The sequence below is a fragment of the Syngnathus typhle genome, linkage group LG3 (genome assembly GCF_033458585.1).
Source record: "Syngnathus typhle isolate RoL2023-S1 ecotype Sweden linkage group LG3, RoL_Styp_1.0, whole genome shotgun sequence".
NCBI lineage: Eukaryota > Metazoa > Chordata > Actinopteri > Syngnathiformes > Syngnathidae > Syngnathus > Syngnathus typhle.
Window position 1 is genome coordinate 7,690,239 of NC_083740.1, and position 11,219 is coordinate 7,701,457.

Here is an 11,219-nt window from a genome sequence, read left to right on the forward strand (position 1 = left end):
CTATTTACTATCTCTTCGGAATAGTTTAAAGACATTGCATGCAATTTTGAATGAAAAGATTTAAAGTTTAATGCCGTACGTTTTCTAAACTCATCGTCATTGTTCTTTCTAACATTGCCATCTGTTGGCGTGATGAAGTAACTGCGCTTCAATAACTGTAACTTGACAGACCAGCAAGTCCCCCACACCCCAAAAAGGAATTTACAAAAATAAATAATAGCGCAAAAGATAGCAGTCTCTTTGCTGAAATTGAACTGATATTAAGAAATATGTTTCATTATATAAGTTAATTGTCATCATCCATCTATCCATCCATCCATTTTCTGTACCGCTTAGTCCCCACGGGGAATTTAAATGATAAAAAATAAAAATCTAAATACATTAACTCAAATAAATAAATAAATAAATAAATAAATAAATAAATAAATAAATAAATAAATAAATAAATAAATAAATAAATAAATAAATAAATAAATAAATAAATAAATAAATAAATCGTAGTGTTGATGAATTGTTTGGCCTAACACGTGTACTTTCACGTTTTAAAACCCGTTTGCATGTAACAACCGCTAGAGGGACCTAAAGCACATCTTTTTCGCACAACTCTACTATAAAGTTGCGAGTGAGGCATGGATAAGTTTACGTGTGAAGTTGACGAGAATTACCCCAGATACCTACAAATGTGTCTGTCAATCTCTTGAAAATAAAAGCTTCCCACTATTGTTGAAGTGGTTCACCGTTGTCTCTTACCAATGAAACATTTTTATATTTGATATAAAAAAAAGGTTAAAGTTGTGTTTACTGCAGCGTGACTCTTGTCTTCAAATTTCAGTATTGACAGACAAAATACTCTTGTTGTGAAATACAACCAGATGTAGTAACATTCACTCAATTGGTACTGACAATAGTCCGACCGGTGGCAGCTGTCAGATGTCCCCAAGTGTTCCCGAGTCTCGCTGCGATGTGATCGTGCGGCCGCCGCTGTGTCCCGGACCCCCGCCTCCAGGTCAGGATGGACCTGAGGAGAGCACAATATGACCACGACATGAACACTCTGTACGGGGAATTCACGGCCACAGGTAACCGAAAAGTCAGGTGCGTCGTGAGCCTGACTGACAAGGAGCTTGTCGTCCAGCGGCTCACCTCGGTACCGGCGGGCCGGAACCGAGTGGTCCTCAGCCTGAAGGACTGTGTCGGCTGCCGGGCGTACCGGGAAGATGACAACGCGGACCCGGGCGCCTGTCTGGCGGTCTATTTTTACCCGCTTAAGCGGCGATGGATGGGCTCCGGGCTCTCGCGGCAGAGAGTGGAGCAGTGCTTCCGTCTCGCTGCGCTCCAAGATCCGCGTGCCAATCTCGAAGAAGCGGAGAAGTGGGCTCGCGCCGTCCGGGAGCGCTCGAACCGGTGGCAGCACCTTCGAGATGGTAAGAGAGGCTCTCTGTTTGCTCACCTTTCCTCCACATGTCCATTGCATTTAAAAGATCTCAAGTTAAAGTAATTTTTAACTGTTTTTATTTCCTCGTCAGTTGTCAGTAACACGGGGCAGTTAAAATAGTTGGCATGTTTTGCATTCTTGAGGCTACTGGATCATCTTATGACTAGTCTGACATCATATAACTGGCACTAATTTTGTCTTTAATTGGTGCAACACTTGGCAGCACTAATTGTGCATAACACATTCGCCTCCCAGTCTTGAAAATGTCTTTTAACACAAAAACATACTGCAATAATAAAACTAGACTCTTGCGCAAGTGGAATCATTTTGCTGTGTCCAAATACAGGCTGCGTCTTTTTAAGGTCAAATTTGTCATCCACTTGACATAACTTCCGGCGTGTCTCGACCACACGCTGATATCCAAATCCACGCGACCTTCAAATCAAACCTTAAAATCTGGCCTTTGTAACTATGGCAACAGGCCTAAAGTGAAGATTGCTTTGAGCACAATTGCGAAGCCTACGTTGCTCCGTTTCTTCTTCCTCTACAACACCTCAATGTCTCTTTCAATGCTTGTATTGTTATGTATTTGTCTGCTCATCTTAAAAGTTAATTTTGACTATAAAAAGAACATGGAGGCAATAGGGCTGTTAAATTCCTGAAATATTAACAAGCACAATTACTCCTATGTAGAAAGCTCAAGACTGCCATAGATAAGCGATCAAGTATAATCTAAAGTATCTCACATTTAAAACAAGCTCTCTGAAAGAACATGGAGTATCACAGGCACACCGTGACCCAGATAGCATCTGCCAGTTTGCAGGGGTGTATTTTTTTTTTTCTTACAAAACATACTGCAACTTAATACATCTTGTCATTGTCTGAGGAGGAAATAGCAGATGTGAGAGAGAAATGTGAGAAACTCAAAAGACATGGCACAGTAGTGATCGGACAGGTTTTGTATCCTGAGAAACCCAATAGTCTTTGTTGTCGAGCAATGCACTCCACCCACTTCATTCACATTAGGCCTCTGAAACCGCAGCTTTAACCTTCTCTGCAGAATTTAGATGAGAGAGCCTGGATACTTGTGAGAATTGATTTTAACACTGACGTCTTTGTGATGCCTTAAGGTGTCAATCGCTAAGGACTTTTTTTTTCTTGCTGGGAAAACGATGAGACGAGAATACAAGAGTGAAGCCACAGTTGTGTGGAGTTGTGTTCGTTTACCTTTTAGACTCTGCTGTCAGCATTCCACCAACACATCTGAGGTGGAAACGCCAGCAAGATAATCATTCATCGTCAGAAGGCACACAGGTCTGATATGAATCACTTGGTGCGGACATACAGCAGCAGCTCCGTCTAACCAACCTGATCACTTTTTTTTTTTTAACGTTTATCAAAATAATGTTTTGCAATGAGTACTAACACAACCAGGATGTCCTTTGAAGTGTGAAACCACAGATGCAAAAATTCCAAGTTTATCTCACTGGTTGCGGTTATTAAATTATTAACTTAAACCAATATTTTCTCTTCCTGCTTTGTGTGCTCTGTTACGCACATACTTGCTGAGATGTTCTACCAGGAAGGGAACCACCACTAACCATGTTCGTCAAAACCCTTCTGATGGAGACAATAAAATGAAAAAAAAAGTGCAAGATCATAGCCGCTTCCCCCAAGTGCCTTTTCATATCTTTACCCACATAATAGATGGTTGCAATAAGTGATTGCACACATATGTGTCTGAGGCCATTCATACTGCTCTAAAAAGACCATAGAAAGATTTGGTACATTTACAAAAATTGATGATACACATAAAGTGCCTAAATCTGGGTGTGTAAATAAGAAATAGTAGAAGCTACTGAATGTAGCCTCACTCTCGCTTTCCTAGCGTCAGTCCCGTCTGTGGCGTATGCATCTCTTCAGAACAAACTAAACACGACTCGCATTGGGATACAAACCTCAATGTCGTCAACTCTCAGCCTCTCTTAAAATAGAGCCGCAGCCAGCTAACCACCAGCACCACCTCCTCGTCCTCTTCTTCCTCCGCCGCCTCCACTTCATCCACCCCCTCCACACCCTTTTGGTCTGGTTCAGCAAAAATGTGCCTCAAAGTCGCCACTTATTTTACGAGCAACATAATGGAAAAGGAATATCTATTTGCTGCTGTGGCAAGGCCAGTGGTGCAGTCTGCAATATACCTGTATATTAAAAGGCTCATTAAAAATTAAATGCTCTGGCAAGGATATTTAAAACATTTATAAAATTGTTTTTATAAATGTTGTTGATTTTGATGGAATATTGTTCATGTTATCAAGAAAAAAATAGTTGACAAACAGATCCGTTTGTATGTGAAGAGAAATTGAAATGTCCCCTTCAGAGACCAATATAATGTTTTCTTTCCCCTTCACACAACTTGCAAAAGTGTACAGTTAAAATTGGATAAATGTTCTGCAACGATTATTGTATAAGATCAACAGAAACTTGATTTTGGAAAGGCGGATTGAGCTTCAGATGGCTGGAAAACGGCACTATTTAGTTTTCAGCAGATTTACATTGGATCTATATGTCATATTACAGAAGGAATAGATTCGCAGCAGTTAAATTCAAGTTAATCCGTTAATCCCTTTAATGTGGAAACTGGATTCCCTCCTAATGGGTGTTTGTCAGGGCTTAAGCGGCCTCGTCACCAAAGAGCAACAGGCAGATAGAGGAAATCTCAACCTGTTGGTAGGTACAAAGAAACACATGGTTTTTTTTTTTTAATCCCAAATGATGTCTTGAACAATGTTGAGTTCAAGAAACGTTGCCGAATATGGTGAGTCTAACTTGTTTATTCTCAGACTTCCAGACAGCGTCTGCCCAGATAGCTATTATAAGATCGCTTTTCCTGCTCTTGGGCTTCCCCTCCCTTTTCAATTAGGACATAGGAAATACTATGGCGGATACCTCAATATAGTGATTACTCCTTTAAGATTTGGGCCGGTTCCCATGCTCTCGATCGGAAGAAAGCAGAGGAGACGCAAAACCCGCTGAAAGCTGGTGCACAAACCTTTCTGACAATGGGGACTGCCATAATTTTTAAACACAGTAGACAATCTAAGTTGATATTTAAGGTATATAAAAAAACGAACTAGATGGTGGAAAACGGCACATAATTAGCAATCAGGGCTCCACCCATTCCTATCCAAACAAACTAGACTCATTATCTTCTGTCATAAATCCATTGGTCCTCTTCTGATCTGGTCCTCTTGCGCATGATGGGAAAATAAATATACAACTTGTGTCACAGTTTGGGCCCGTGCCACAGTGTCACTGCAGTTAATGACGGAGGAGGAAACTGGGAGTAGACATAAGCAAGGAGATAATTCACTCCGGAATGCCTTGGGGAGGGAGGAGTGGCACACAGGAAGTGGACGGGGATTTGAATGTGGTCGACAAGGGCACACAAGCAGCAGGGTCACGGCCGGCGGCGCCAACAGTCACGCCTCCTCATTCACAAGGCCACCAAAGTGGCAGTATTACCGCTTGTCATGCTCCGAATTCCACAAGAACATTCTTTGACGCTCTCTCAGTTGTTCTAACTGCATGTGTGGCAGCATACATGGTCAGCCTTGTCATAATTTGCTTATTCAGATGTGTTTTAGCATCACAAACAGGAATTAAGAACGGAATTCAACTCTTTATACCTACGCTTAAGGTCACTAACAATAACTTCACATTTTCATCAATAAATAATCCTGGGCGTTGTGTTTGTAAAACACAAACATTGAATGTATAATGGATCCCTGGAGTTCATTCAGGGTCATGTGCATAGCACAGAGTCAAACTTTGATCTCACAATGTTTCACATTATTTTTGTCAATGAGTGTTATATTGTCAGTTAGACATACGTACATAGTATGTATGTTATTTGAATACTTGCAGGGGTACTGCTTAATGAACCGTCGCATCCGTGCCGGATGATGCTGCTGGTGAATCCACAGAGTGGGAAAGGACAGGCGCTCGCACTCTACAAAAACCACGTCCAGCGGATGCTCAATGAGGCTGGCGTCTTCCACACAGTGGTCATCACCGGTGAGTCTGAAACACATCGCAAAGAAAATTTAAATTTGACGGAGGAGCTCTTTGGTCCTGCTGTGTTCAAACCAATATGTGCTTGCTGTGACATAAACCTGGAGGGGGAAAAGCAGGCTTCTGCTAAATCATTAAAAAACATTTGTTACAGCCTTTTTTTCCCCAAAATGAAATCAATTAATTTTCCCATCCTAATTTTACACACAACAATAACCCAATAAGTTCTGTGTGGAATTTTTATTTCTTTTGTTGTTTTAATTTATTAACAATAAAAGAGTTTGAAGAATTAAATATTTTAAATAAACAAGCTCACCGCCAGACTTGACTGAATCGTTTCTTTTATTTTTGACCTCTCAATGATCATTTCTTTGGTGTCCCTCACAGCTCTAGAAAAAAAACTTGCCCCAAAACAGCTGCTCTGAACGAAATCCTCATGTTTTCATGCTGTCACAATGCTGGTAAACTGCCTTTGGCCCACGTGCGCACTCAGCTGTTATGTAACATGTGTGATGTACACGCGCACATGCATTCACATACTGTATGGATAAAGACAGAAAGATGATACACACAAAATCCCCTTTCATCATGATTTGATGTGGGGGGTTTTTATTCATCATAAGCCTCCATACGGGCTTGTAATGATTATGTAGCGCACAGATTTATGATGAACTAGTGTGACACTAATTTGACCAGTGAGGAAAAACAACAAAACTGTGTATTAATTGCTATGGGGAAATAACACATTCTTTTTTGGGGCTTGCACTTTTAGCCTCATTAATCCTGAAGGAGATGGTTTAGGAGGAAAGACTTTAGGATTTAATCCTAAAGTGTATGATTACAGATAAGAAAATTATTTTACAATCTATTCAAGTCCAATATTTTAAACCACTTTAATCTCAGGTTTTAATCTGAATGTTACCCTAGTCATGATTTGGTTAGTTCTGACGCATATTAGACAACTCATAACGGGCATGCGTGTGTGGTGGAGGGGTGAGTAAACATGTCTTGGTCAGTCCCAGCAGTATGTCAGTAAGGATGGCATGGCAATGTTTGGTCTCCGTTACTGCACAAGTACCCAAGGATATCTGTCCGACAGCATTAAGAAGAGAACAGCACCCTTTAAATCCAGTTTGCAGTTGCTGTAGATTCTTGTCCTTAGGACAATTGTATCTCTATGGTTAGCATGGCAACATCAGACTACCTACTGTAGTGATCTATCACAATATACCGACTGCTTAAGTTAGCGTTCCTGTCCAAAGTTATGTATGTACTGTGCTTCTGCATGTTCTGACTTGTATGAGAGCAACACAGTGAGAATTTGAATTCATATAAATTCAATTATATTTGCAGCAGTTGTCCCTGGGCATCTGATTAAGCTATCAGAGCGGTTGGTGTGGTATTCACACACACACACTCACAGACACACACACACAGTCATCACCTGCTGTTCCTGAGGTGGTAGAGCACTACATCTATTAAAGAGCTCCCTGCTGCAGCGTGCACATTCATCTGATGCCGCCTGCCTCTAATGAAGGATGCACAATCAGCACATTAGCGATGAAACTTTCCCGATGGCAATACTTTACATCCGCCGCTGTTGTCGTAAATAGAAGCCGATTAAGGGTTTCAGCATATGGTTGTCTTCAATTTAATTTGTCCTCAACTTGAGTCTTGTTTATCAATTAAAACGTCAGCCGTAGCACTCTTTCAATGAGTTTTCGCTCTAGAGTTTGTGAAATAAATTCTGATTATGTTAAGCTAAATATTTTGGCAAAAACTGTGTTTCAACAAGGAAAGCAAATGCTGCATCCTAAACGAAATGTGGGAGTTTACCTTTTTTATATTTATATTTAACAGTATTTCGACCCACTGAGACAGTATCAGCCAAAACGTAGACATTAATAAGCACTCAAAATAAAAAGGACTTTTGCTGCACAAATGGGCAGAAGGGGAGACATCACTTGCTCTACTTGTGTTTTTACAGAACGTCAGAATCATGCCCGCGAGCTAGTGAGGGAGGCTGACCTGTCCCAGTGGGACGCTCTTGTCATCATGTCAGGAGACGGTCTTCTGTTTGAGGTAAGAAAATATGTGCTGCGAAGCTAAAAGTAAGATCAACATGAAGGACATCATGACTCACTTACTATATGGACAAGTTGTTAAAACAAAGATGTTTTTAATCATATCTGAATTAAATGTGCAATTTGGTGCATAGATGTAACAATGTCGCCAAAAAAATAAAAAAATAAAATGAAAATTGAAAAAGCGTGTCAATGAAATAAAATAAAAATGTAGTTTACATTTCTTTATTATAAAATACTTAGTGACCTTTTTTTTCTTTTTACATGTGTGTGTATTAGGTGATAAACGGTCTCCTGGACAGATCAGACTGGGAGGAGGCAATACGCACCCCACTTGGTATCCTCCCTGGCGGCTCAGGCAACGCCTTGGCTGCATCCATACATCACTATGCAGGGTGAGTCACACAAATTGCAAAACTCACATTGACTGCTAAGCATACACCTAGCCAATGTACACTGAACTGCCCATCCGCCATAATGTGTCCATCACATCCACGGCCGAACGTCAACATTATATCATATTGGTGAAAAAGATCAGTCCCAGCGGAATTAGCATTGTGCTGTTTGAAAGTGGTGATAATGACATTGTGTTTTATATTTTGAACTTGTTGTTTTTATTTTATATGTATGTCCCGTAAAATAATAATATTATATATGTACAGCCAAAATCAAGTCAGAAAATTGCCATGCATTCATTTATTTGCAGTAATAGTCCCAACAATAGAAATCATGTTTTTTCTGTTTTCTCTCTCCCCATCAAGGCTCGCTCAACAGCAGCAGCTGTCCATCAATTCATTCAAATTCTATATGAACCGTCCAGTTCCATTATCTAGTGCTCTCTTCTTTCTCATAAATTCCTTGGCCTGTGCACGTCAATCCATTTTGCTAATGTCAGGGCTCCGGGGACAACAACAATCACGGAAGGGTCCAGAGTCTGTTTTGTTTACACACCTCACACTCCCCGTCTGCTTGCTGCAGGCTGCTCAGCGGCAGGCAGTTCGTTTTGGATTATTCCCTGATGAATAGGGGAAGCTTCGCTGAGGCTGCGTGCTGTGCTTCAAATGAGCACCGACTCAAAGTTAGCTGGTATTATGCTATACGGCGAAGAGCGCAATGTGTGCCCCCCAGGGACTGTGAGCTCGAACGAGACTCACGTTTGGTTATTTTTTGGGATTGAACATAAAAGTAACAGTGCCCTTTTGGAAATAGGATGTCATGTCACTCATAGAGTAGCTCGGGGTGTTTATTTAGTTAAATGTATATGCACGGTGTAAAGAAAATCACAGCCACCCAAGCTGACACACACGCACACACCCCACACGTACACATCATCCATCTGCCTTCATGGGTTTATCAAACTGCTGTGTCCCTACAGCCATTTTGGCCCAAAACAATAAAAATAACTCATGATTGATTTATAGAAAAAAAAAAAGAAAAGCACATTCAAACAGCAGCCTAGAATCATTTCCAAACCTCCGCAAATATTAAGGGCACCTTCATGTTTTCATCTTCGTCTGCATATTTATTTGGGGAACTTAAATATTAACGCACATCCAATTAGGAGGCTGGCATCGGTTAGAAAAACATTTCTTCTTACATTTATAATTTATTGAGGCAAAATGTGTTTCACTGATTTTCTAAGATGTGTGGATATCTTTTTGATTCTTTGCTTTGATTTTTCCCTCAGTGCTTCATTGGTGTCCAGTGAAGAGCTCCTGATCAGCTGCGGCTTCCTATTGTGTAAAGGTGTGGTGTCCCGCATGGATTTGGTCTCAGTCCACCTCTTCTCCGGGACCCGTCTCTTCTCCTTCCTCTCGCTGGCGTGGGGCTTTGTGGCTGACGTGGATGTTGAGAGCGAGAAGTACCGCCACGTCGGGGCGGCTCGCTTCACCCTGGGCACCCTGGTGAGGTTGGCCTCCCTTCGCGTTTACAAGGGCAAGTTGGCCTACCTACCTGTGGCGGAAGACCGCAACCTGGTGGGATCCAGACTGAGCAACCATCACAGTGCCCCCTTGCATCTCTCCAGAGACTTTCCCGCGTGGAACTCTTTACACAACTCCTGTCACTCCAACAACTCGCTCAAGGCGAGATTTGAGCATTCACAGAGCTCCAGCAGCACTCAGACGGGATTGTGGGATTCGGTACTCCCCCGGCTGGATGAGCCTCTCCCCGGGAGCTGGATGGTGGTACCCGAAGAAGACTTTGTACTGGTACTGGCCATGTACCAATCCCACCTGGCCGAGGACCTGCTGGCCGCACCAGATGCCACTTTGGACGATGGCGTCATTCATCTGTTTTACGTCAAAGCTGGAATATCCCGTGCCGCGCTGCTCAGACTCTTCCTGGCCATGGAGAAGGGCGCACATGTAGCCTCCAGCTGTGCTCATCTGGTGCACACCAAGGTGCGGGCCCTCAGGATGGAGCCGTATTCTCCCAAAGGGATTATAACGGTGGATGGAGAAGTGGTGGAATATGGGCCGGTGCAAGCAGAAGTGCACCGGGGCCTCGCAAGACTCATCAGTTGATGCCCACTTGAAACACACACAAAGACACACAAACACCCAGACACACACACACACACACACATCATATTAAGACATATTTTAATCCAACTTCCATCATGCTACTGTCACATTACAAAATATTTAAATCTGGTTAAGCAGGGTTATTCTTTTCTCTTTCTCAATTGAGATGCACATATCATGCTTGACAGCTGGATTGCATAATGCTTTTCTGTCATTACCCTGCCAATAGAGACTAATAAGGGAATGATGGCATCAAAATCACACGTAAACAATCTTCACCAAGTTGTCCTTAATAATGCGCTAATGATTGTAACATGGACTGTTAATTGTGGCTTTTGTCTGTTTTATTTCATTCCAAAGATCTCATGAGGACACAGTTGGGTTAGGGTTCTTTCCAATCATGAGCCTGATGCCTGCAGCAGGGTACAAATGGGCGTGGGGGGGGCTTTATATATGTATTGACTTGTTAAATGCTGCATGAATATAGCAGTGGTCTCCTCTTAAGAGACACACTATCTTGTTGCCGCAAGTGGTGCTTTAAGAGCTTTAGCAGTGTCCTGAAAGGAGGGGGAGGCGCATTCATTTCATTTCAACACATTAAAAAGGAAAGGTGGACTCATAAAACAATGTACTCATGAGGGTTGAGTAGAAAAAACTATATATATATAGGTATATAATTATTTTTTCTACTCAACCTATATATATATATATACACACACATATGTATATATATATATATATATATATATATATATATATACATATGTGTGTGTATATATATTTCAGATCTCACGTTTTGCTTAATATTGTATTTACTATTGAATCTAAAAAATAAACAATTTATCAGTATATTTCTAGAGAATATATATATTTTTAATATTTTCAAAAACAAACAAATCATCTACTATATAACAAGAGAAATGCAAACGAAAATACGTAGTTAATAAATACATTTTCATTAAGATATATGTCATCTAAAAACTACAAAGTCGTCAGAAATATGAATTCATGACTTAAACAATAAAATATACTTGAATAAACTCTACAAAGTATTTGTATATTTTGGTACATCCCAACCCTGCCCGCGGACCATTCTACATTGCA

General features: G+C 41.1%; 1 protein-coding gene across 1 annotated transcript; it reads left to right on the forward strand.

Moving 5' to 3' along the window:
* Nucleotides 1-930: 930 nt before the first annotated feature.
* On the forward strand, nt 931-10,446 carry LOC133151276 (sphingosine kinase 1-like). Its single transcript, XM_061274164.1, is given in 6 exon segments — nt 931-987; nt 989-1,424; nt 5,360-5,509; nt 7,494-7,588; nt 7,870-7,985; nt 9,278-10,446. Coding segments are annotated over 6 exon segments (1,692 nt in total). The 3' UTR covers nt 10,116-10,446.
* Nucleotides 10,447-11,219: the final 773 nt, after the last annotated feature.